The 27,975-nt window shown below is 39.0% G+C and overlaps 2 protein-coding genes across 3 annotated transcripts in view; one reads left to right on the top strand and one right to left on the bottom strand.

Annotated features, from left to right (window-relative positions):
* The window catches only part of LOC134360177 (splicing factor U2AF 65 kDa subunit-like), a 49,898-nt gene extending 26,469 nt beyond the window's left edge, over positions 1-23,429 (top strand). Inside the window, exons 4-11 of one of the 2 annotated variants that reach the window (XM_063074213.1) lie at positions 35-186; positions 5,313-5,429; positions 6,054-6,192; positions 7,857-7,936; positions 12,051-12,173; positions 14,043-14,129; positions 16,315-16,563; positions 22,954-23,429. In XM_063074213.1, the coding sequence (XP_062930283.1) occupies positions 35-186; positions 5,313-5,429; positions 6,054-6,192; positions 7,857-7,936; positions 12,051-12,173; positions 14,043-14,129; positions 16,315-16,563; positions 22,954-23,085 (1,079 nt within the window). In that variant the 3' untranslated portion in view covers positions 23,086-23,429. The remainder of the gene's footprint in view (positions 1-34; positions 187-5,312; positions 5,430-6,053; positions 6,193-7,856; positions 7,937-12,050; positions 12,174-14,042; positions 14,130-16,314; positions 16,564-22,953) is intronic. The other variant, XM_063074214.1, reaches the window with a different exon arrangement.
* Positions 23,430-23,479: 50 nt separating this feature from the next.
* LOC134336622 (protein phosphatase 1 regulatory subunit 7-like) overlaps positions 23,480-27,975 on the bottom strand; it is a 170,862-nt gene continuing 166,366 nt past the window's right edge. Inside the window, exon 18 of the mRNA XM_063030965.1 lies at positions 23,480-23,615. Within this exon, the coding sequence (XP_062887035.1) occupies positions 23,558-23,615 (58 nt within the window). The 3' untranslated portion in view covers positions 23,480-23,557. The remainder of the gene's footprint in view (positions 23,616-27,975) is intronic.

The following is a 27,975-nucleotide window of genomic DNA, read 5'->3' as shown; positions in this document are numbered from 1 at the left end:
GGAGAAGAATCTGTCTCTTTCTCTTTTTCTTTAGCTGCGGGTCAGATCCCAGCTACAGCATTGTTGGCAACCTCTACAGTAGGTGGTGTGACAATCACACCAACACAAGTTCCAATCATTGGCAGCCAGATGACCAGGCAAGCCAGGCGGCTGTACGTAGGCAACATACCCTTTGGTGTCACAGAGGCAAGTACAAATTTTCTAAATATAATTTTCGTTTGTGGAAAAATGTTAGCGTTCCACCTGTGTGTTTACCAGGTCCTTATCCTCTCTTTTTTGTTCTCATTTAATTGAGTTGGGCTATGCAGTTTTAAACGTGGTCAGCGCAGTGACTGAAAAATATCTACCACAGTTTGCTATCATGTTTTGTGACTTTAAAACATTTAAGTTGGATCTAACAGTTGCAGAACTACCGATTGTTATAAAGGAAAAAAGAATTCCATTTCTTTGGGACTTTTTAAGTGAATTTAGAATATTCAAAAGTGCTGTACAACTAATGAAGTGTATTTACTATTACACAGGAAACTAAGTAGCTTTCAGAAACAAACGATCAAATCTATCATGCAGATGCTGACTATTATGTATGTGGAACTAGAACTGGAGCTGCATTTGCTACTTCCATTTTCCAGCTATCAGTCTGTAGCTATGTATTTGTAGCTCTTCAAATGATGAAGGCGGTGAGGATTTTGGCACTGCTCAAACCCTCCATCAATTTTACTTAAATCTATATCTTTTAACAATCAACCTTCTTTGTCTTCATGCTCACTACGTAGGCCTTTTCATAATTTTATACACTGCGATGAAATCTTCCCTCAGTCCCCATTTTGAGGTAGAAAGCAGTCCCAGTCTAGTCATCACCTTTGCATGACTACTCTGGCCCTCTGTACTCTTAAATCTTCCCCGTATTCTCACTGGTGTAGTTAAAATTGGTAATCTGAATAGTACACAGCCCATAGATTATTTTATGTAGTATGAACATAATCTCCATGTATTCTCTGCTTCAGCTGGTTTAAGGCAAGCATCCTACGTGTGGTCTTGATTTTTTGATCTTTTTGCCTATTGATTATTATATTAACTATTTGAGTTTTATCAATGTGCACAGAATGCATACAGGTTTATCTGTGCCATCTGCTTTCAACTTTGTAAAACACATGGAGATAACTTCCTGCTCTTTGTAGCAGAGACCACACTCTTGCACATGTATAAAGGAGGATTGCTTAGTGTTTCATCCAAAAGACGTTTAATTTGACTGCACTCCCTTTACAGCACCAGAATGAAGAATACTGAAATGTATTACAATTTTGTACATTTGAGCATGACACTTTACAACAAACAAACTTAGTTAAGCTTTGACCTCAGTTTGCTTCTTCCATTGTCAAGTCCTGTACGCCGAAGTATTGTGTTAATTCAAGTGGCTGACCATGAACCGTCAGCAATTTACTTCATTTATATTCTGTCAATCTCTCCAGATCAATTTGTTTCATGGAGTCAGAGAGCGATATAACATGGAAATAGACCCTTTGGCACATCATATCCAACTGACCAATAGCCATCCTTTTATAGTACTTCTACATTAATTCATTTTTATTTTTTTTACAATCTTATTAACTTCCCCTGCATGTGTACACACACACACATACTGTGAGCACCACGGTGGCGTAGCAGTTAGCGTGACGCTATTACAGCCCAGGGCGTCAGAGTTCGAAGTTCAATTCTGGCATCATCTGTAAGGAGTCTGTATGTCTTCCCTGTGGAATGCGTGCTTTTCCCCAGATCCTCCCATGTACCAAAGACATACTGGGTAGGGTATTTGGTCATTGTAAGTTGCCCTGTGATTAGGTTTAAATCTGGTTTTCTGGACAGCAGGGCTCAGAGGACCTACTATGCTAAATAAATAACGCGCGTGTTCAAATTTTATCACTTACCTACACACAGGCTGCTTAACCTACCAACCCACAATTATTTCTTTTAAGTATTTATCTAACAAGATTATAGACCTCTATCTCTAGACCATAGTATGTACAGAGACCAGTGAGGGACAGAACAGTTACTGGACCCTATATTTGTATATTTTAATGTGGTTATGGAAAAGGATCGAACGTAGAATGTCAGAGGAGCAGACATTATGGCCAATAATGGTGTCAATCTAACTAATCTCATCTGCCTGCATCTGGTTTACACCCTGCCTGTGTTAGTGCTTTCTTAAATGTTACTGTTGTATCTGTCTCTACCACTTCCCCTGGCAGCACATTCCAACCAATAATTAAGGTCTTAAATTGAAGTAAGGCCAATTTCATTAACATAAGGGAGATTGGGAGCATCTAATTGCAGGTTAGTCTATATCTACGCATTGGGAAGTATTCATAGGAGAAATAGTAAGAGTTCCAGGCCAACATATTCCTGAAATGGGGTAACAAGTTTAGGGAACCGGGATGTTGAGAGATATTATGGGCTGGATAAAAAGGATAAAAAAGGAAGCATACAATCAGTATAGGAAACTAATGAAGGGGAAGCCTTGTCAATAGTGTATAAAGTGTAGGGAGGTGCTTAAAATGGAAGTTAGGAAGGCAAAAAATATCACAAGAAATCATTGGTAAATAGATCTAAGACAAATCCAAAGGTATTCTGTTACTATATAAGGCCAAAAGAATAACCTGAGAGAAAATAAGGACCATTAGGGACAACAAGAACAGTATGTGCGTGTGGAACAAAAGGCCTAAATGAATACTTTTCATTGCTACTAGACAACGGGGTGACCCATTGGGGCACCCTTTGGGAGAAGGGTAGTGCAGTCTGATGTGACTAGAATGAACATTAAATTTTCCTGAATGCTATCGGTATCACTTTGCTTTGGAAACTGAAGTAGAAAACCTCAGTTTATTAAAGAAGAACGACGCATAGGAAGGCAAATATAGCTCCTCCTCATTTAACGAAGGACACTTTTGATGGCATTATTTCTGGTTTATCTGCCACCCTTGTGCCTCTCGTTGTCCTTCTGGAAACGTGCAACCCTTTCATCCCCCATCTCTTCATCTCTTCTGCTGTTTGTTGTTTGTCTCTGATCCAGGAGACGTGCATGCCTCTCCTCCTCTGTCTCTTCTCTTTTCTTTTTTTGTCCTGACTGTTTGATCCTGGAGTCATGCGGCCCTGGCCTCATCCGATTCTTGTTCTCTCCCTCTCCTTGCCGCTTCCGGACGACGTTTGGCGTCATCGCTTGACCAGAATGTCCCCCTTCCCTTTCCACGTGGCATAATTAGGCTGACCACTTATTTTACCCTAATGCTGGATAGAAGATACGAAGCAGTAACACCAAAGGATGCTGATTATTCTTGATGATGTGGTTGGTGCTGTCCTAAATGGACATGATATTGTCACCACTATCCTTTGACTGCAGCAAAGGGTTTTATGGGTGTCTCGAAGTACATCATTACAATAAGATTTAATTACCTCTTATTGATGGGTGGCAGTTAGATCTGCCCCAATCCTGCACATGCTGATGGTGATTAGCAGAATGTGACCCCTCGAAATAGAACTGCCCTGCCCTTTTGCTCCGATAGGTGTCACTGCTGAGACTGGCCATGCGCATGCATCGAGCTGTCGCGTCCTGATTTCCATGATGGCGGATCGTCTCTCGGGTGAAATGACCCTGTTGATTTTTGCGAATGAGCAATTTTATATGAATATATAACCCTGAACTTTGTCTGCATTCTGTAAGTTAGCGCATTTTAATTCAATTTAGCCAAAAAAAAGTACTGCTGTAATGCACTGCTTGCGCTAATTGGAGGTCTCAGACAGAGCATGAGAGTTTTAGTATATAGATTTACAAATAAGTCAGGCTTTGTAGTTGGAGAATTCAGTATAGCGTTAGATGAACGTCTGGTGCAAGTTCCCAGTAATAAATCATGATTACTTCATGTCTTGGCAGAAGATAGATAAATTCACAGGATCAGATGGAATTTATCCTAAGTTGCTACAGGAGGCAATTATGAGTATTTGTTAGGGCTCTGTTTAAGATTTTAAATCCTTGCTTGACACCAGTCAGATACCAAATAATCAAAGGGCAGCAAATATGGTCCTTCTTTCAGGAAAGGAAGGAAGGTAAAGCCTGTGACAGACTTCGACATAGGAGGCAAGATCGGTAAGTTCACAGACAACACAAAGATTGGCAGAGTTGTTGATGGTGTGGAAGGCTGTCTCAGGCAGCAGAGATATTCATGTGATATGAAATTAGCCAAGCTAAAAATGACATATATGAGGTGTTTCATTTTGAGAGCACTGATGAAGCTAAGATATATATCATGAAGGTATGGTATTCAGGAGTACTGTGGAATAGAGGGGGCTCTGAGTGCATGTCCATAGGTCCTTGAAGGTGACAACACTGATAGATATTGCGGTTCGGAAGACCCACAGGGTACTTCCATTGGAAAGGACACTGAACACAGAAGTAGGAATTTTAAAACCTTGGTCAAACTGGAGTACTATGTGCAGTTTTGATCACAGTTATAGGAAGTATGTGAGAGTACTGGAGAGGGTGCAGTGGAGATTCACCAGGATATTGAGGGCAGTGGAGCAGTTCAGTTTATGAGTAGAGACTAGAGAAGCAAAGTCTTCTCTCCTTGGAGGAAGATGAGAAGGGAGATGATTGAGGAATATAATATTATCAGGATATAGGCTGGAAACTTTCCCCAGATCAGAGAGCTCTGTGAGTGGTAGGTACTTGGAATTCACAGCTGAAGCTGGTTCACTGATAGCACTTCTAAAAGTGTAAAGGGCTATGGACCAAGCACAGAGTAATGAGGTTTATGTGAAAGGGAGCCCATTCTTGGGTGTCGATGAGTTGAGTCAAATGCCTTGCTTCCATGCAATGCAATTCTGTGATTCTAAGATTTTGTTCATTAGTTTTAAATTAGGATAATATTAACCACAGCACAATTCCTGTCTTTTCAGTAATAGCGTGGGTTTTGGCAAGGCCTTAGTAGGAACGTGGCTTTGACAGCATTGCATCAGCACTTCACTGAAGTGTCAGTTTAGATTAATGTGCTTAAGTCATGGGACTTGAACTTGAAGGAAGGACTGCTGCTGTTGAGCTTGCAATTTGGAAAGGGTGGTGTCGAAAAGACTGAATTGGGGGAAGGAATTCCAGATTGTGGAATCTTCCCAATTCATTCTTAATTGGATAGAATTGTATGAATTTAGTAGAACCCTAAACTGCCATTGATTTTAATATCATGCCAGTAACATGTCAGAATGTAGAAATGCAATCTCCATTGCACATGAGTTAGTGCCAATCAGTGATCTTTTCTACCTTCTAGGAAGCCATGGCAGATTTCTTTAATGCTCAGATGCGCCTTGCTGGGTTGTCACAGGCTCCAGGGAACCCTGTGTTGGCTGTGCAGATCAACCAAGATAAAAATTTTGCTTTTCTTGAGGTAAACTTGTGATTTTCGTTTCCATGTAATTATTTTTATAACAATCCTTTTGTCATTGTATGTTTGGTTGGTAAAGATGCTATTATCGAATAGATGTGAACAGTTTTGAATAACTTTAAATAAACATGGCCAAATATGGAATAAAAATACTAAACACTTGAGTTTAGGGTTTTGGCTCATAATACATTATACGTACACCTTGATAGTTGGTGAAAGATTCATAGTCAGTGAATTAATAAACAATTATGTGAGTGCAGTATATTCATTCTATATAACTAATAGAATAACTTCTACATTTAATGTAAGAATTCCATTACTTTCTATTTTTGATTGTTAAATTAAATATTCAACTGTAAAAGGTAGCCAGGCAAAGAACTTCCAGATCTCAAGCGATGCTGGTCTTGAAACTGTTAACACATGGAGCGGAGGTGGAGGCTGGCTTGACTTGCCCTCCAGTTTCACTTCTCCCTGAGTTTTGCATTATTATTTTTGGTATTTTAAGAGGATGAATTTGGTGTAATATTTTAATGAAGATTTGCTTCAGCAAAGGATGCAGCATTTTATTATTATTTAGTTCAATTTGAACTGTTTTTCTCTTCATTGTAATATTGCTAATTCTCGTAGTTCCGATCAGTTGATGAAACTACACAAGCCATGGCATTCGATGGGATCATCTTCCAGGGTCAATCTTTGAAGATCCGACGTCCCCATGATTACCAACCTCTGCCAGGCATGTCTGAGCAACCTTCTTTCCATGTTCCAGGTCCGTCAAAAAATGCAACATCTGTGTGCTGGACTTCCTTTGCAGGTTTAAGTATACTGCATGTATCTGATGTAATGCCAGGACACCAAAATGTTATTTGCAATGCTATTTGTTGGCAAAAATTGAGAAAAAAAATCCTACAAAACAAAATTTTTAAAAAATGCAGATACTGTTATAAACAATATGCAAAGAAAGTCAGTGTCAGAACTCGCACGGCAGAAATATAATTCTGTGGATGAAAATCTCGGTCACTGTACTCGAATGCATAGACATTCTGAGTTGCAACCTGAAAAGAGGAAAATTTTATGTTAACATCAGAAATGACATTTTTGGGTCGAGGAATGTTATACATTGTTCTTGCAGCCGGTAACTTTTAAGTTTTGTTTGGGGTTGATGGTGTGGGGGGGGGGAGGCGGGGAGAGCGCGGGGGGTGTATATGCGATGGTTAAGAATTCAGCCAGGATTGTACTTCAGACTTGTGTACTAAGGCATCCATCACAGGAGGCCATTGATTCTGCCTGTTTCAGTTCTGAAAGATGGAATATCGTAAATGTCAATCTCACTAGCAGCACTGTAATCTAGTGAGTTGCTTGGTGTCTGAATTGGCTAAGGATGCATTGATGTTTAACTAAGTCATGCAGAAATTTACCTATTATTCAACTCAATACTTGCTTTTTTAAATGATGTGAAATTACATTGAACCAATTCAGTAATAATAGTAAATGGGTTCAGATAATGTTTAAATTGAATGTAAAAATCATTGGCTTCCAGTGTTTTAAGGTTTGCCATTTTAACAATAAACAGTTATAGATTGTCTTATGGATGAGCAGGGGGCCGATAGTAGAACACACTGAGAATTCACCTTCACTTTTGCTCCATTTTTTTTTCCTTTTTTTCATTATAAATATTTTTCCCCTCTACTTTATCTTCATTTTAATCTCTTTCCATGCTCACCAGTTCTTAATCCCTGCATTTGTTAAAGTTCACTCACTTGTGGATTTTGGAAACCTGCAGAGTCTTTATGTTCTGGTTTGGAGCAGCTGGCGCAGCAAGATTCTTTGCCAGCCTGGGAGCGTGCACATGTTACTAGGGCCACATTCGCAATACTGTAAGTTAGAAGGTTTTTCCAGTTATGCTTCTGCTTTTCTTTGACCCATATGTGGCTTGCTTTGTTTGTTTTTTTTTCAAAAAAGGGGGTGAGTTCATTAAATTAAGAAACTTGCAACAATTACTTCTTAAGTGTTCCACGTTTACCTTCTTCCTTCAAGGCAAAACATAAAGGTCCATTATCTGAACCCTTTTGTCCCCTCTCCAATTAAGATGCACATTTTGTACCCCAATAGTTGATTCGTGGACCAGTGATGGCTGACATGAACCACAAGCATGATAATATCATATTTGCAGCTGCACTTATGCACCAATGGGAAGCAGATTGTCTCACTCTTCATTGGTGGCTACTTTGCATCTTTTTGCAGCATGTCTTCATCAAGTAGTAATGTGATATAGATCTTATGAATCTCTTGCTTTACCACCCATCACAAAGTGGATGCTTTGTGTGATTCCAATACTTACTTTTTGTTTTAAGATATTTTTATTACTTTCCTTGTTGCTTTTGGTTCAAGTTATTTAAATTGCAACATTTGTTTCTCTTATCTTTCTTTTAGGTGTTGTCTCAACGGTGGTTCCAGATTCTCCGCACAAGCTATTCATTGGCGGTTTGCCCAATTACCTCAATGATGATCAGGTAGCTACGGATACAACCCACTTGGAGAAAGCTGACTATATTGTTCTGCTTTTCCTCCTCTTTGATATCATATATCCAAAGCTGCCTTAATTTGTACCGTTAATCAAACATGGCTGCTCACTTGGTTGTTGCAGTTGGTTGACTATTGAAGGAGTGTTAGCTTTTTCCACTGAAAATTTTGAAGACATTTTTTTAAACCTCTTTAAGGTTCTTATCAGTGTCATTGGGCCAGACCTTTTATTGAGAGGATTTAACATGGATTAATATAGAAAATCTTCCTGGGCAAAACACTGAACAGTGGTCGTCTGCTTTGCAATGAAGATGAGTGATTCAGATTGTCATTGCCTGTTTTGGTATCAATAATAGCGCTTTTTTTTTGCTCTTTCTCCTCCTCAAACCCCTCTCCTCATTTCCTCCCTGAAATTTTTAAATAAATGAAATTGCTTCTGTGAATATATTGATCACATAAAGTGGCTGGCTGAGGATTTGAACCCTAACTAAACAAAATCAGCAAACTTCATTGACTTCCTTTTTGCAGCAAGGGGAAAAAGCAGTTCGGGCCGCTGAAGGGTGACAGAATGTCTTAACGATCCAGACCTGCAATACCACCACCACAAATGAAACAAGAAAGTGAAATTCATTCTGTAGCAACATTACCTGCAGATAATTTGCATCCTAAGAGGGCCTTTCTTCCCCTTTGTAGGAATTTATTTTATTCATTTAGGACAATTGGATGTGGCTTATGATTTTTCTGTTTGGTATTTCAATTTTGGTTGTAAAATAGAGCAGGTATTTTGAATTGTAAACTTTCAGTTTACCAAGTTGGCCTTTTTGTTTATAGTGGTAAAGCTTTTTGTTCTAGCCCCTTTTTCTTTTCACAGCAGTTCAGTTTTTACAGGTTTTTAGATTCCTAAACCGTTCGGCTCTTAAAGGTGAGATGCAATTACAGTCAATTTCTTTACTACCTTATGATATGCAGTGTTTAAAACACTTTGTAAATAAATTTGTGTAGTTCAAGTTTGGTTTTACAGTAGAATTGCCTTTGACGGGTCATATCAAGTTGTTTTCCTAATTAAAATGTCTTCTTTAAGCTAAAAGAAAACAGCTTAAAATTAACTGTTGAATCCAGTTGAGTATACTAGCAGTGAAACATCTAAAAAATTGTTACCAACTTTAAGCAAGTTGTAAGTTTTTTTTAAACCTACATCAACCATGATGATAGATGAACTAATTATGGCTGATGTTATAAATAAATCATTTAAAAGTTCTTGACTTTAAAGCCTAAAACTTTCATGTTCACCTTTGGTAAAATTTATTGATTGGCTGATAGAGTGGCTTTTTTCTTTCAAAAGCAAAACTGTTTGCTCTTCCATATAAAATTTACTACATCGATATTAATTTCAAGCCCTTATCTATGTGCGTTGCATCAATAATTTTGAAAACTTTTTTTCAGAAATGAATGTCAGTTCTTAGTACTTATAGCATCTTTAAGCTATATATTCCAATCATATTGTGTTTTTGTTAGATATCAAATTTTGTAACAGTAAAAACTTGATGTGATCCATGATGGCATTTGATTTTTTTTTAGCAATCTATATCAACTATCTTAACACTCACCTAAACTGGGGGGAGAAATCAATTGGAAAAACTGATTTTATTAAATCTGTAATTGAATATTCAACATTAGAAAGTCTGAAATGCACGGTTTGTTGAGAACAGGGAGTTTTGCTTTCTAATTCTAAATTTGTGAGCCAGTATTATACTGACTCCTTTGTAGTCACTGCTGGTTGATACTCATGGCTCTTTCATTTTTGTTCCCCCACTTTGTCCCCAGCTAGGGGCCTGTAAGATCGTAAGTCTTGGCGCATAGTTTGTTCAGTAGTACTGATCTACTGCTGCCATGCCAACCTGTAAGACAAGGCAAGTAAGAGCTCATGTCCCGCACTCGGATACCCTCGGAGCCAGCTACTGTGCTCTTCCCTCAACTCTAGAACCTGCCCAGCCTTCCTGAGAGCATTTGCTGGCTTTGAGGGTAAACCTAAAAAAAGAGAAAACAAGTTAATTTGTTCTTGGTACAAATGAATAAACCACTAAAAGTTGTGGTGTAAGTAGTACATATATACCTATGGTGTATGTGTTTGTAGGAGGTAAGACTTCTTCTCCAACCATTTTTCTGTATTTGAAGATTGTTTCAACAGTGTTCTTTCTCCTTTGTTTTTAATTTTGAGCTTAGTAGCTCCACGAACTAAAATGATTAACCCTTTGAGAACCAAGTTAAGTACATACTGATTAATTTCATGAATTTGTCACTTTCCAATCATGCAACTTAAAATGGCAAGAATTAGATGCCCAGAGCATAATGACTTTAATTCTTTAATTCTACAATTAAATTGTGAAACTGTCCTCAATGGGTTAATATTTCAGGCCTGAAACAACATCAGTATCTTTTTTTTCTTAAGTAAAGAAATTGCATCTGGAATTCAGGTTTTCCACACTTCTGTAGAACTGAGGTTTTTTTAAAAAAAATTAGATGTAGAGGAGGGAGTTGGAGGCATGAGTAAATCTATTTAGGAGGACAAAAAAATTGGCATTTGCCTACATTTTCAGTTTTTATAGGATAATTTATTTTGATACTTTTGGGACTTGAATTATTTAATTAGAAAAGAAAGCACTTTCTAAATAATAATTTTCTGAAATAAAATCAAATTGGTTCTTTGTCTATGACCTTTTTCTTGCATTTTAAAATTTGTGACCAGATCAGAATAATTACAAAGATACTTACTTCCTTAAAGGCCACCTGGGGCAATGACAATATGGGGAAAGAGATTCCATGCTTACAGAGAGTTAGGACAAATTTAAGAATTGATTGTTGGTTTATATTTTAATTGTTGTTTAATTCTCATTTGTATACAGCCTGGTAACTTCAGAATAGACAACCTTCCTATCGTTCAGATAATTGCTTATGTTTCAACAATTTTTTTCACTTGTCTGCAGATTTAACATATTCAGTGAGTTGAAATTTTGAGAGAAGAATGGAAGCAGCAAACTCTCGAGTCCAACTGCTGACAGTTTGTTTTGGGAATGTTGCAACTGTCATAAGTATTAGAAAATGTAGCTATTTCAGTTAAAGAAGCCAGTTTTTTTTTGATATAGAGTGAAATTAAAACAAACTGTTTAGGTTTTCCTTCAGAAATATAGTCTCATTTACATGAAATGGTTATGAATTTAGAAAACATTGAGAATAGGCAATCCAATTAAACAGATCTGTGGCCTCTGATCACATGTTCTGCATAGGGATTTCTTGCCTGTTGATGTGAATTCCAGTGGTATTGTTAATGTTTTAGTATTGGCATATTAGTTGACTGAATTAATGTTGATATAGGTTAATGGTTGCAGTACAGGAGGGAATAAAGACAGAATATTGGGGTCAGAAAAGATTAGATGTTTGGTTTGAGCATAAGCTGGAGTTAGAGGTGATGGGAGTAACAGTTGCTTTGAAAGTCACTTAGCTTGCTGAATTGCAGTGTCCATTTTCCATTTCCACAATAGAATACCTATTTTTTAGTTCTTACTAAATTCATTAATTTAAGAGGCCGTAGAAATACTTGGATTAAAATAAAAACATGATTGTTTGGTAAATCTTTTTAAATATAATTGCTAGTACCAAGAGGTTTATCGTGTGCAGGCTAGTTGTGGCCAACTCTTGGTTGTATTTTTATCATTTTGAATCTTTTCCTCAAAGTGGAATTTGTGCTAACAAAGTTAAATGTGGAACATTAATAGGTGTTTGATTTTGCTGCTTTGAATAGCTGGAACTTTATTTGCTGTGATTATGATTGCTCAGAGCTGACCTAAGACTTGTTCTTAAAGTTTTGGTTATCTACATATAACTGAAATATTTTAATAGGCAACAATCCAATTGCAGTTAGACTAATGGTGGAAATGGTTTTTTGAATCAGCTGCTCCATCATTTTATGTCCTGTCTCTGAAAACTTTAAAGCACAATAATCCCAAGCTTTGATACGAGTTAGGATTTTTTTTTTACAGTAAATGGAATTTAACAGGTTCTGAATAAATTCTAATTCATTGTTCTGCTGTTGGCTTTGGCTTACAGGTTAAAGAACTTCTAACTTCGTTTGGTCCACTGAAAGCTTTTAACCTAGTGAAGGACAGTGCAACATCTCTGTCCAAGGGCTATGCCTTCTGTGAATATGTGGATGTCAATGTTACTGATCAGGTACAAATTATTATTGGCAGTATATGTTACCAGAATTGCCGCAGACAATCAGATTGGCAACCAAATGAATATAATTAAAGATCATATTTTGAATAAATGGTTGTATATAAAGTTGCTGAAAGTAAGCTGTGCTACTCAAGTGTGGGCCACAAACTAGTGAGCTTGCATGTGGGGGAGAAAGAAGTTGTAATATCATGCTGGAAAATTGACATAGTTGTGCCAATGGCATGACTAGTTGTCAAAGTTGTGGAATTCAGTTGACTGGGGTCAGGGATAGTGGCAGTTTGGAGACAATTTCTTATGGAAACGAGGCCAAATGATGAATTGGGAAGTACCAAATAAAAGGTAAGAACATTATTTTGCCATGTTAAAGCATATAGAATATATCCAAGTTAAGGAATATGTAGTTCCTTAATATATGTGCCTGTTTTCATGCTGTGCATGCTTCTCCCTTGGTGCTGCAGATGCAAAAATACTCTTGTTTGGCATCCTACCTTTTTTTGAACATTTAGATGGGAAGATTCTGTGCTTTACTCCAATTATTTGGTTCCCGCCTCATTTCAGCACTTGCTTGTGTGGTTTATGTAGATTTTCAACTGTGCTGTGCATGCTCTGTGTTTTGCTTTTGTGTCAGTTCACTTCTGTTGCTTTTGGTCAACAAGCTGTGTTTCAGCTGACTACAACCTGCATGAATGCTGACATATAACACAGTTGGAAATAACTCCTTTGAAGCAGATGGTGCTAACCTGTTGACACTGGACCTTTTCAGTTTTTGTATTCCATCTGCTCATACTTTGAGGAAATGTTTATGGATGGATGACCACATTCACAGGGTTACCATGGATTCTCTCCATACTTTTTCGTGGGATATGTAGGGTACAAGTACTAACAGAAGAATAATATTTTAAAATAAGTCTAGGCCATTTAGTTCCCGCGCAGCTATTTCAGAAAACCAGACTCTACACTTTGTTTGTATGCTACAACAACTAATAATATAAACTACTACTATTCTATGGCCAGTAGTTTTAATTCTGAAGGCATTGTCTCTGAGCACTGCCATCATGCCAATCGTTCTTGCTTTGCCCACTTCTGTTTCTTCTGTGCTGAAGAACTGTGAGTGCAGACCTGTTTAGATGAAGTAGCAAGTATCTCGTGGGCCACAGGTAAAGGGACCACTGTCCTAAGGAATACCTTAGTCATTGGCTTCTAGGAGAGCTTGGTGACAGCCAGCCGTTTGGTTCTTACAGCCTGGGATCACATTGCATCTCTGGTTGCAGGCTTAAACTTCTGTGGAGACCAACACTCAAGCCTGCCAACCATAAGCATGATGAGTTTCATCAGTTTTCTGCTGGGTCTCCACCAGGGGCTTCAGGTATGTCTACTTCCTACCAGCTGTTCCTTGCTGAGTGCAGAGGAGCCCACAGTTACATTTATTTGCTTATTGGTAGGTTTAATATAAAGAGTGTTGCTAGGGAATTGGAATTTAAAATGGGGAAGTGAAAAATTAAAGAGAACTGTTGTTTGTCTAAAACTAATTGACATGTGAAATACAATTCATGCTCACGGTGCTGCAGTCAACTGTTTCTGTTAGAGCATGAGTTTTTTTCAGAATCATCAGGTATTCAATCAATTGACTGGTAAAAGCCTTAGGAATAAAACAATTTCTAATATTTAATGGAATTGTAAACTAGAATATTTAAAAAGCACACATTTAATGTTTTGTACCACAGAGATCTTCCCCATTATGTACACTTATGATTGTTTTCAGCCTCTTGTATTCTTAAAAATAGAAAACTGATGCAATTCATGGATTTTTTTTAACCAAGAATTTTTTGCCTGCCTATCCTAAATAATATGTATTCTCTTTAGGCTATTGCAGGATTGAATGGGATGCAGCTTGGTGATAAGAAGCTTATAGTACAAAGGGCCAGTGTTGGTGCGAAGAATGCTAACCCGGTAATTGATTTTAAATTATAGTTTAAAATATTAACGGTTTTGTACTTGTACCCCAGGATGTTTACCCCGTATTAGGCTTCTATCTCTTTCTGTCAACAAATTTTGTTCACGTCTGCATTTTTTTTTACCTTTTGCTTTTAAATTTTTAAATTAAATTCATTACTGCTCCAAATCCATTGTCGTTGGATGTGATAGGTCTGATTTTTAATCATAACTTGTAAGTGGAACCTGGCTTGCAGGTGATAAAGTTGTACTACAAGACATAGATTTATTTGGGCACAAACTAGACCAACTCTTGATAACTCTACCCCCCAGTTCATATATTAAACATTATGAAGTGTTCAATGGTGCACGTGTACCTGTATAGAATCAGTTTTTGGTTTACTTGGGTATTTTAAATTTTACAATTTGTTGATAACATTGAATGCCAGATAAATTTAAATGAGTTTCATGAATGTAATTCATTGATTGTATGTTGAGCAGAATCAGTAATCAGTTCATAAAGGAAATCAGCAACCCATTGTGATGATTTTGGTTTGTTAGTTGAATTGGCTTCTGTGAGTTTGTCTCTAAGCAATTGTCTTAATATCTTATTCATTCTGAATTCTTTCTTGTGGGTAATTATAAAAGCTTTCATGATTGTTGCCTCATCTTCAATACATTCCTCTATCTGCTACCCTGAGGTCCACAGACTGTCTGCTTTCATTATAAGTCACTAGTTAGAAATCGCTAGTGGAACTCATTGCTTTCCTTTCATAAACTACAGAGGAACTTAATTATACATGTCCCAACACTTTGACTGCAGTCAACTGATTCAGCACCCAGTGGAATCTGAAAGCTTTGGGTCTGTAAGGTTCAGAAGGTTCACAGTCACCTTCACTTTGCAGACATTATTTTCAGGTATTGACTTTCAGCATCTGCATTTAAGACTGTTGGTAAATCTTTCATGGAATCTTGAACCTATGAGTGTTTGTCACCAGAAGGTGGCATTTTATCTAGAGAACAAGCCCTTGCAGCCCAACAAGTTGCACTGTCCGGCAAACCTCCCCTGCCCCCCGCTTCCATTTAACCCTGATCTAATCACGGGACAACTTACTAACCTACTAACTGGGAGGAATGCAAAGCACCCGGAGGAAACCCATGTGGTCATGGGGAGAATGTACAAACTCCTTACGGACTGGGCCGGAATTAAGCTCCAAACTTTGGAACACCCCAGACTGAAATACCGTTGTGCTAAATGCTGCGCAATATCTGAGTTCCTTGCTGGAAAAATCTAAAACTAATCCAGAGCACTTAATTTTATTCTTCATTTGAAGAAGCCCAGCATCTGCCTCAGTGACCTTCCTTCCTACAGAAAGTTATTTACTTCTATTTGTGATTGAAACAATGCTTTCAAAAAAGTCCTTTAATTTAGCCAAGCATACTTTTAATCTAGATTTTTCACAAAGAAAAGTCAACTTCATGCAAGTTCACTCGCATAGAGAGTGAGAGATCTTATTTACTACTTCAACTTAAGAATTAATTGTTTTGACTAACAAGTATGAATATCTTTCATTGGTTATCAGGAATAAAACAGTGTATGGTATACCAGTTATGTGATGAGATCAGAGAAGCTTCAATTCTTTGGAGCACAGAAGGATAGTGATCATTAAGAGTTTGGTAGAATAATGGGGCTCAGCTGCAATATAAGACTATTGTATATTGAGCAGCTCCTAATGTTAGCAAATAACCACTTCCAATTCACCATGGATATATTTTTTTACCTGAACACAATTGTATCTATTGATGCTAAATATACTACCATCAATATTTTTGCCTTATTTTCGCCTTTGTCATTTTGGTGGGTAAAAACATTGTTTTTAAGTACACTGTTTTGGTTTGCAATTAAAACAGTCGATGTTTAATGTAACAATTCTTGATGTGATAGTAAATCAAATCCACTTGCTTCCAAAAATACTATATATTGTACAGCTGATTGGAAGTACAAATTTAGTTCATACAATGAAATGTTTTTCAATGGATCTTTACCAACAGAAACACAGCATTTTCTATTTTGAGCAATGTTACTGGGAATATTCAGTAGTTGAAATAGAGAATATTTCTTCCCACCCACCTGCTGTAATGTGGTGGACAGCTAGGAAAGTGGAGATGACAGCTGATTTAAAATTTTTATTTTTCTGTGCAGAATGCTATTATTCAAACACCAGTGACCGTGCAGGTACCAGGCCTTCCAACAATGCAAGTTCAGAACACAGGGCTGCCCACTGATGTGCTCTGCTTGTTAAACATGGTGTCACCAGACGAACTTATTGATGATGAAGAGTATGAGGAAATTTTGGAAGATATTAGAGAAGAGTGCAGCAAATATGGAACTGTGAAATCGATTGAAATCCCTCGTCCACTGGATGGATTAGAAGTGCCTGGCTGTGGCAAGGTAAAAGAATGGCACTTCGATTTAATTTTCAAATCGCAACATTTTTCTTAACTCTGCGTGTCGAGTTGATAAGCATAGACATTACAGCGCAGTACAAGCCCTTTGGCCCACGACGTTTAAGATCAGTCTAGCCATTAACGGCTATGTAGCCCTCCATTTTTCTATCATCCATGTGCCTATTGAAGAATATCTTAAATGCCTCTATCTGCCTGTACACCACCCCTGGTAGGGTGTTTTGTGCACTCGCCTTTCTCTTTTATAAAAAAATACTTAACTCTGACAATCCCCCTGTACTTTCCTCAATCACCTTAAAATTATGCTCCCTTGTTTTAGCCATTTCCACCCTGAGGAAAATGTCTCTGGCCATCGTTCTATGCATTATTTGTCTTGTGTAGCTCTATCAAGTCGCCTCACCAGAGGGAAAAGCCCTAGCTCTCTCAAGCTATCCTCATAAGACATGCTCTCGAATCCAGGGAGCATCGTGGTAAATCTCCTCTGCACCCTTTCTGAAGCTTTCATAATGAAGCAACCAGAACTGAACACGATATTCCAAATATGGTCTAATGAGAGCTGCAACATTACCTCAAAGTTCTTGAACTCGGTCACCTAACTAATGTAAGCCAACACACCATACACCACCTTAACAACCCTATCAACTTGTGCAGCATCTTTGAAGGGTCTATAGACATGGGCTCCGAGATCCCTCTGTTCCTCTATACTATTAAGAATCTTGCCATTAAACCTGCATTCTGCCAACAAATACGACCTTCCAAAATGAATCACTTCATTGTTTTCAAGGTTAAACTCTTATCTGCCACTTCTCAGCCCAGCTCTGCATCCCCTGTCAATGTCACATTGTAACCTACTACAACCTTCTATACTATTCACAACTCCACCAACCTTTCTATAATCTGCAAACTTACCCACCCATCCACTTCCTTTTCCAAGTCATTTATAAAAATCACAAAGAATTATGGGTCCCAGAACAGATCCCTGTGGAATACCAGTAGTCTCCAACTGCCAGATAGAAATCTCTCCATCTCCGACCACCCTCTGCTGTGTGGGCAAGCCAATTCTGTATCTATACAGCCAAGTTTCCCTCGATCCCATGCCACTTGACTTTGTGAATGAGCCTACCATGGGGAAAGTTGTCAAACACCCTACTAAAATCCATATACACCACATTCACTACGCTACTTTCATCAGTGTGCTTTGTTACATCCTCAAAGAATTCAATCAGGCTCGTGAGGCATGACTTACCCCTTAAAACCATACTGACTATCTCTAATCAGACTATGCCTCTGCAAATGCAGATTTATTTAGGACCTCCCCTACCTCCTACGTCCCCAGGCACATGTTTCCTTGTAAGTCCTGTCTCTAAGAATCTTCTCCAATAATTTGTCCACCGCTGAAACAAGATTCACTGGTCTATAGTTCCTTTGGTTATACCTATTCCCTTTCTTGAACAAAAGAATAATATTTGTTACTTTCCAATCATCCGGTACTACCCCTGTGGCTAGTAAGGACGCAAAGATCATTGCCAAAGGCCCAACAATCCCATTGAGGCAGGGAAAAGATAGTAAGGTGATGGAACCATAGCTGACAAGAGATGGAACACCTAGTCATGAAGCACAGCTGTGTCTTCCCTTGCTTCTCTTGTAACCTGGGGTATATGGCATCTGGACCCGGGGATATCTCCAAATGTTCTTTCTAAAGTTCCAGCATATCCTCTTTCTTAACGTTGACATATTCAAGCATATCAGCCTGTTTTACACTATCCTCACGAACATCAAAGTCACTCCCCCTGGTGAACACTGAAGCAAAATATTCATTAAAGACCTCCCCTACCTCCTCCACCTGCAGGCACATATTTCCTCGTCTAACCCTTATCAGTCCTACCTTCACTCTAGTCATCCTCATTTTCTTCACATAATTAGATTAGATTAGATTCAACTTTATTGTCATTGTGCTGAGTACAGATACAAAGCCACTGAAATGCAGTTAGCATGTGACCAGAAATGCAAAGAATAGTGTTATTTACAAAATAACTTCGAATAAAAAGTAAGTGCTACAGCACACAAATATAAAAGTACTGAGACAGTACGATATGGGTGCAATACTGCTTAGCGCTGTGATGTGAGGTTCAGCAGGGTTACAGCCTCAGGGAAGAAGCTCTTCCTGTGCCTGCTGGTGCGGGAGCAGAGGCTCCTGTAGCGCCTACCAGATGGGAGGAGAGTAAAAAGTCCATGGTTAGGGTGAGATGCATCCTTGATAATGCTTTTCGCTCTGCCCAGGCAGCGCTTACGGTAGATGTTCTCAGTGGTGGGCAATTGGGTGCCAATAATCCACTGGGCAGTTTTCACCACACGCTGGCGTGCTTTACAGTCCAATACGGGACAATTGCCATACCACACTGAGACGCAGTTGGTGAGTATGCTCTCAGTGGTACAGTGGTAAAAGTCCGTCAGTATCCTGGGACAGAGGTGAGCTTTCTTGATGCTCCTGAGGAAATAAAGGCGCTATTGCACCTTTTTGATCAGGATGGAGGAGTTCAGGGACCAGGTGAGATCCTCGGAAGTGTGGACATCAAGGAATTTGAAGCTTGATACACACTCCACTACAGCTCTGTTGATGTAGATGGGGACGTGAGTGTGGCTTCTAGCATGCCTGAAGTCCACAATGATCTCCTTGGTCTTCTGGGTGTTAAGGGCCGGGTTGTTGTCAGCACACCACGTGGCCAGGTGCTGGACCTCATCCCTGTAGGACATCTTGTCATCCCCTCTGATCAGGCCAACCACCTTGGTGTCGTCTGCAAGCTTGATTATGGAGTTAGAACCATGTACAGGAATGCAGTCATAGGTGAAAAGGGAGTACAGAAGAGGGCTCAGCACACAACAGCAACACAGCACACCAGTGTTCAGGGTGAGAGTGGAGGAGGAGAGGTTGTCTAACTTAACTGGAATCTTGTGAGTCAGAAAGTCCAAGGTCCAATTGCAGAGGGATGAGCTGATACCAAGCTGGCGAAGTTTGGCTGTCAGCTTGGAGGGGATCAACTTGAAGGAGTAGAATGCCTTGAGGGTTTTCCTAATCCTACTTCCCAAGGCCTTCTCATTCCCCCTTCTAGCTCTCCTAAGTCCATTTTTCAGCGCCTTCCTGTCTACCTTGTAACTCTCAAGCCCTGTCTGATCCATGCTTCCTAAACAAGTAAGTTTCTTTCTTTGTCTTGACCAGGTATTTCACATCTCTTGTCAACTGTGATTCCTTCACCTTACCATCCTTTCCCTGCCTCAATAAACAAACCTATCCAGAAGGCCATGCAAGTTCTCTCTAAACATGCTCCTCATTTCATTTATGGATTTCCCTGAATACATTTCTTCCAGATTTACACTCCTAAATTCCTGCCCAATATTGTCATAATTCTTCTTGCCCCAATTAAATACTTTCCCAACACACACAAAAGTTGCTTGAAATTCCAGCATCTGCAGATTTCCTCGTGTTTGCGTTTTTAAATACTCTCCCATACCGTTTGCTCCTATTCCTCACCAAGAGGTCAGGAAGTTGTGGACACTATCTCTGAAATGTTCTCCCATTAATAGATCTGACACCTGACCTGGTCTGTTGCCTCATCCCAGTTCAGGAATTCTTCCTGCACACATCGAACAAATTCTGTCCATTCTAAATCGTTTGCACTAAGGAGATGCTAGTTAATATCAGAGAAGTTGAAATCACCAAGCAAAGTCATTTTAAATTTTGATTTAATATTTGGTTTAGAATATGCTTATTATTTTTATTCTGGTTTTTAACTTTATAATTGGGGTTTGTTTTGAACAAGTGACTAGGATTTCCTTGATTATTCATGCTCAATAGATACAAAAGTTGGTCTTAGATGCAAACTGTAGCCAGGTCCATGGATTTTACTCTTCCTCCTTCCTCATCTTCCACCCTTCCCCAACAAACACTATACTTAGCGTTGGGTTGGGGATCCAAGATGGAGGGGTTAAGTTAATAGGGCAAGCTCCCTTTATTAGTTATCTTTACAGGTAAAAGGTGAATAGAGACTTGAGCCTTGTCTACATGCACTGATGTAGCAGTTGCAAATTACTTATATAAGACTGTGAGACCATAAGATATAGGAGCAGAATTAGGCCATTTGGCCCATTGAGTCTGCTACACCATCATGGCTGATCCATTTTTGCTTTCAGTCCTTATCTCCTGCCTTCTCCCTGTATCCCTTCATGCCCTGACCAGTCAAGAACCTATCAACCTCTGCCTTAAATATACATAAAGGCTTGGCCTCCACAACTGCCTGTGGCAACGAATTCCACAGATTCACTACCCTCTGGCTAAAGAAATTCCTCCTCCTCATTTCCATTCTAAAAGGACGTCCTTCTATTCTGAGTTTATGTGCTCTGGTCTTACACTGTTCAACTGTAGCAAACATGCGCTCCTCATCCACTCTTATCAAGGCCTTTCACCATTTGATAGGTTTCAATTAGGTCACCCGTCATTCTTCTGAATTCTAGCCCAGAGCCACCAAGCACTCTTCATATGATGTCATTTAAACCTGGAATCATTTTCATGAGCTTCCTTTGAACCCTTTCCAGCTTCAGCACATCCTAAAATAAGGGGCCCAAAACTGCTCAGCAGTGCTTTATCAAGTCTCAACATTATATCCTTGCTTTTATATTCTAGTCCTCTTGAAATGAATGTGAACATTGCATTTGCCTTCCTCACCAGAGACTCAACCTGAAAGCTAATCTTTAGGGAATCCTGCACAAGGATTTTCAAATCCCTTTGCACCTCAGTTTTTTGTATTCTCTCCATTTAGAAAAAGTAAACCCTTCATTTCTTCTAAGAAATTGCATGACCACACTTCCTGACGCTGTATTTCAACTGCCAGTTATTTGCCTATTCTCCTAATCTGTCTGTCCTTCTGAGCTTATTTCCTCAAAACTACCTGCCCATCCTCCTATCCTTGTATCGTCTGCAAACTTTGCAACAAAACTATTAATTCCATCATCCAAATCATTAGCATATAACAAAAAAGAGTCGGTCCCAGCACAGACCCCTGTGGAACACCACTAGTTACCGGCAGCCAAGCAGAAAAGGCTCCCCTTATTCCCACTCTTTGCCTCCTGCCAATTAGTCACTAAATTATCCATGTTAGAATCTTCCCTGTAATACCTTGGGCTTATAGCTTTTTAAGCAGCCTCTTGTGTGGCATCTTGTTAAAGGCTTTCCTAAAATCCAAGTACACATTATCAACTGGTTCTCCTTTGTCTATCCTGCTTATTATTTCTTCAAAGAATTCCAACAGATTTGTCAGGTAAGATTTTCTCTTGAGGAAACTATGCTGCCTACAGACTATTATGTGCCTCCAAGTACCCCAAAACCCCATCCTTAACAGTCAACTCCAACTTCTTCCCAACCACTGAGGCCAGACTATCCAGCCTATAATTTTCTTTCTCCTACCTCTCTCCCTTCTTGAAGAGTGAAGTGACATTTGCAATTTTTCAATCGTCCAAAACCATTCCAGAATCTAGTAGTTCTTGAAAGATCATTACTAAAAGCTCCACAATCTCTTCAGCCACCTCTTTCAGAACTTTGGGGTGTACACCATCTGGTCCAGTTGACTTATCTACCTTCAGACTCTTAAGTTTCCCAAGAACCTTCTTAGTAATGCTAACTTCACACATTTCATGCTCCCTGACACCTGGATCCTCCACCATACTACTAGTTTCTTTCACAGTGAAGACTGATGCAAAATACTTAGTTGGTCCAGCATTTCCTTGTCCCCCATAACTACCTCTCCAGCATCATTTGCCAGCGGACCGATACCCACTGTCACCTCTCTTTTACACTTTATGTATCTGAAGAAACTTTCGGCATCCTCGTAACTTTCAAATTCTATCTTTACCTTCATGACTTTTTTTGCTTCCTTCTGTTGGTTTTTAAAAGCTTCCCAATTCTCTAACTTCCCACTAATTTTTGCCCTCTCTTTGGCTGTTATGTTGGCTTTGACTTTCCACATTAGGCATGGTTGTGCCATCTTGTGTTTAGAATATTCCTGCTCTTTGGGATGTATATATCCTGTGCCTTCTGAATAGATTCCAGAAATTCCAAGCATTGCTGCTCTGGTGTCATCCCTGCCAGTGATCTATTCCAATCAATTCTGGCCAACTTCTCTCTCATGACTTGATGGACATTCCAGTTAAACAGGAGAAATGCAAATAAGCACATGTTTCGGTACCACAGCAATTAGTAATATAGAGGTCTAGCTCTAGGTTTCATTTTGAAGCAGGGCAGCCTTTTATTGCAGTACTTGCTTATATATTATGTCTTGAATACAGTACATATGGCTTACTGTTAACTTTTTTTTCCTCTCAACAGATATTTGTAGAATTCATCTCTCCTCTAGACTGCCAAAAAGCAATGCAAGCACTAACAGGCAGAAAGTTTGCCAATAGAGTTGTAGTTACCAAGTATTATGACCCAGAGCTGTACCACAGACGTGACTTCTAACAACACGCAGCCACCTTGCTGTCGACATTTCTGACTAAAGCTTTGTTTATAGTTCTAACTAGATCTGTATAAAATAGCATAGGTTTCAGTAGTTTGTAGTAGTCAAATTCAGTTTATTTTTAGCATGGATGTCTTGATGTCGTTATAGTATTCTGCGTAAATATCCATGTTGCAGGAACTGTAATAGCAAAAAAAACTTGTAAATGGAATTGTATCTTTTTTATAGTGTTGGGCCTTTCTTTCTTTTGACTTTTTGGGGAGGAACAGCAAATTCTGTAACGGCTGATTCTGTCAGACTGGTGAAACCAGTATTTGAACACTGTACCTGGTTTCAACTAATAAACTTCTGAAATGGAAACTTAGTTGTGCTAGTTATGCGTAAAAGCTCCTTACGGTGGTCTGGACCAGTGGCATTTTTCTTCTCTGGATTTGTTTTGATACTGTTTTTATTCTAACGCATCCAACAATTGTATTATTTCTTCACAAAGTGCTGGGCAGCATATAATCTGGCATCTTCAATTCTGGAACGACTGTAAACAGAGATTTATTATTTTACTAACAGAGTATGAATAATGTTTATATCACACTTCTGTATTGCTGGGATGATGAAACATCAGCAACACTACTAGCAGGTAATTAAGGAACAAACAGGAGCTAAAAACAAAGCATTAGGCTGAGCTATCTTCTGTATCTAATTGAGGGGAAGAATGGGATAAGAACTTTACAAAATCAAAATTAGAAATTAATAATTTTAGTCAAATTGGTATTTCCCTTCCAGCCAAGGAATACCCTCATATTTTGTTGTGTTTGATGACCTTATAGACCACAAGGTCATCAAACTTGGCTACTATTGTTTTCTGGGGTTATCCATGATATGCCCAAGATTTAAATCCTTAGAAGCATAATCTTTATTTTAAAGCAAAACAGTGTACTTCATTCTATTAAGTTATTAGTCGTTTAGGTGTATACAAGATGACACTTATAGAACAAGGCCAAGAAGCCTCCTTTAGAAAATATGAAAGAGATTCAGTGAGGAAGATTGTGTGCTTATTCCAAAACTTGGCTGACTTACTGTGCACATTTAACAGGCCTCACTCTTTTACTTTTAACTAGTGAAGAATGCTGTAATGAGATTTTATCGACTATTTTGAGTGTTGTTCAGGGCACCTGGCAAATGCAGAAATCTATCCCATTATCTCTACTTAATCACTGTCTGGTAAGGCTTTGTGTAATTTGTTTACTCTTCAAAAAAAATAATTGTCAATTTTACCCACAACTTCATAATTTTAAAACTCATCTGGTTATTGGTGTAATTTTTGTATAAATTGTGTAGATCCTTTCTCCAGTGTTTCACAGCATAATAAATTTTACATAGGTTGAATGCTGGTGTTATCTGCTAGATACCAATTTCCATTTCAAAAGCCAACATCAAAGCCTTTCGGGGAAGGAGAAATGTATTTCATTCCTGATTTAAAGGAGGAAAATTCCCTAAAGATCATTAAGAGGAGGGATGGATGGGGATGCATAAACCAAATGGCCACAGACTCAAATCTGCACAATCCACAGCTACTGGAGTGCAAAATTGTAAGCTAAATTGGATGTATTCTGTAATTTGTGGTCTTGCATAGTGCCTAAACTACTGATGATTTGCTTGATAGAACACAGTACACAGTTTTGTTTTACCATGCAAATATAGATAGCAATTCTAAAGATTTTACTCAGAGGCACAAACACAAAAGGTTCTACAGATGCTGGAAATCTTGTGCAACGCACACAAAACATTGGAGAAACTCAGCAAATCAGGCAGCATCTATGGAGGCGAATAAACAGTCAACATTTTGGATGAGACCCTTTGGGGGTGCACAAATCCAATAAATACCAGCATGTTTAACAATATTAATCAAGAAATAATGGTAGCAAATTATGCAATTTATTTGCTTGAACTATGTGTAATATATTGAGGATTTTCTTCCAAGTCTCAGATTCCGATTTCATCATATTTCAATATATTGTCCAGTACACCATTTTCTCAGGCTGATTTTATTTTAGATTATAAATGATAAAAGTTCTAAGTTGTTTTCTATCTTGATTTTGGGTTGCATATTTGATCTCAGAACCAAGGCTTTGGCAAGGAGGTAAGGGTCAGTAGCAGGTAAGGGTGTTTTTTTTAGCATCTGCAGATTTTCTCGTGGTTAGGTGTTTTTATATAGTATTAGTTTTCTTAAACAAAACAATCCAGATTACAACAAATGAAATTAAGTAGAGCTGCAGGATCGGGTGATGTGTTGTAGGTGCATGATGTGGGAGCTGGTGGACCCAATTGTTGTTCCTAGTGACCACACCTGCAGCAGTGTTGACTGCTCTAGGATCTCAGGCTCAAAGCTGATGACTTTCAACACTACGATGCATCAGGGAGGGGCAAGAGTTTCCTGGACACTGTTTCAGGAAGCAGCACACCCAACACATTAACTACTTCAAATTCAGTCTGTGGCTAGGGACAAGAGGATGTGACTGCAAATAAGGCAAATAGGTACATCTAAGAGGTAGTGCCAGAGAAGCCTCAGTCCCATCAAGGTTGAGATTATTCCCTCTGAGGATGAGAGTGGGGGCAGTTGGAAGGATGAGCAAGCAAACTGTGGCTCAGATAGCCATTCACAGCTGGGTGGGAGAAGAGAAATGTGGTTATAATTGCTGATAGGATAATCAGGGAATAGATACAATTCTGTCGCAAGAATTAAGAATCCTGAAAGCTGTCTGTCTGGTGCCCAGGTTCAAGACATCTGATTTGGAGTGGGAGGGGAAAGATCCTGTTGCCGTGGTTCATGTGGGTACCAACTATGTAGAAAGAACAAAGAAAGAGGTTCCACAGGAAATTTGAGCAGCTAGGTACTAAATTACAACAGAACCGAGAAAGTAATAATCCAGTTCCCTACCTAAGCCACATGCAAAATGACACAGTTAAGATCAGAGAACTAAATGTGTGGCTCAAAGATTGGTGTGGGAGAAGTGGTTTTGAATTTGTGGGGCATGGGCACCAGTATTGGGGAAGATGGGAGCTGTTCTGATTGGACATATGTGTAAATAAATAACGGCTCAGCCACACATTCTTTCTCTCTCTCTCCTTTTTCTCCCTCTGTCCCTCTGACTATAGCCTTTGCCCATCCTCTGGGTTTTTCTCCCCCTCCCCCTTTTCCTTCTCCCTGGGCCTCCTGTCCCATGATCCTCTCGTATCCCCTTTTGCCAATCACCTGTCCAGCTCTTGGCTCCATCCCTCCCTCTCCTGTCTTCTATCATTTTGGATCTCCCCCTCCCCCTCCCACTTTCAAATCTCTTACTAACTCTTCCTTCAGTTAGTCCTGACGAAGGGTCTCGGCCTGAAACGTCAACTGTACCTCTTCCTACAGATGCTGCCTGGCCTGCTGCGTTCACCAGCAACTTTTATGTATGTTGCTTGAATTTCCAGCATCTGCAGAATTCCTGTTGTTATGGTGAATCTATGGCGCTTTTTTTTTTGTAACATTAGTATATTAGGGGAAATTTGTAGAATGCTTTCGAGATGGTTTTTTAGAGGATCAGTTATTCTGGATTGGGTGTTGTACGATGAATTGGAATTGATTATAGAGCTTAAAATAAAGGAAACCTTAGGGGACCATGATCAGATTATGACAGAGGGAGAAGATAGAGTTAATATTGCAGTGGAGTAAAGAGAATTACAGAGGCATGAGAGAGGAGCTGTCCAAAGTTGATTCGAAGAGGGCATTAGCAGGAATGATGGCACTGCAACAGTGGATGGAGTTTCTGAGAGCAATTCAGAAGGTGCAGGATAGATACATCTCAAAGAAGAAGTAGTATTCAAAGGAAGGATAACACAACCGTGACTGACAGAGAAGACAGAGCCAACATAAAAGCCAAAGAGAGCGCAAGTAATATAGAGGATTGGGAAACATTAAAACCAACAGAAGGGAACTAAAAAGTCATAAAGAAGGAAGAAATTGAATATGAAGGTAAGCTAGCCAATATTAAAGTAGATAGCAAGTTTTTTCAAATATATCAAGTGTAAAAGAGAGGTGAGAGTAGATATCAGAGGACTGGAAAATGAAGCTAGAGAGGAAGTAATGGGGGACAAGGAAATGGCAGATAAACTGAATAAATATTTTGCATCAGTTTTCACTGTGGAAGACACTAGCAGTCTTCCAGAAGTTTGAAAGTGTCAGCATGCAGAAGTGACTGAAGTTGCTATTACTAGGGAGAAAGTGCTTTGAAAACCGCTAAGTCTGAAGGTAGATAAATCACCTGGATCAGATGGTCAACACCCCAGAGTTCTGAAAGAAGTGGCTGAAGAGATTATGGAGGCATTAGTAATGATCTTTAGAGAATCAATGGATTCTGGCGTGGTTTCAGAAGACTGGAAAATTCCAAATGTCACTCCATTCTTCAAGAAGGGAGACTGGCAGAAGAAAGGAAATTATAGGCCAGTTACTCCAACGTCAGCGGTTGGTAAGATGTTGGAGTCAATTGTTAAGGATATGGTTTTATACAGAGGCACATGATAAAATAGGCCAAATTCAGCATGGTATCCTTAAGAGAAAAACTTGCCTGACAAATCTGTTGTAATTCTTTGAAGTTAAGAGCCCAGAAAAGATATTAGCTTGGATAGAGTATTGGCCAATTGGCAGAAGGCAAGAATGGGAATAAAGGGAGCCTCCTCTGGTTGGCTGCTGGTGAGTACAGTAATTGTGTTCCACAGGGGTCTGTGTTGCAAACACCTTTTACGTTATACATCACTGATTTGGATGACAGAATTGATGGCTTTGTGGCAACTCATCTAGGAGAATGAAAATCTAGTGTGATCTCAAATTTCTGATCTCAAGCCTTTGCTGCCTTGCAACG

Source organism: Mobula hypostoma, chromosome 22 (genome assembly GCF_963921235.1).
Source record: "Mobula hypostoma chromosome 22, sMobHyp1.1, whole genome shotgun sequence".
NCBI classification, from domain to species: domain Eukaryota; kingdom Metazoa; phylum Chordata; class Chondrichthyes; order Myliobatiformes; family Myliobatidae; genus Mobula; species Mobula hypostoma.
Note: the sequence above shows the minus strand (reverse complement) of the source record. Positions and strands in the feature narration are given on the sequence as shown.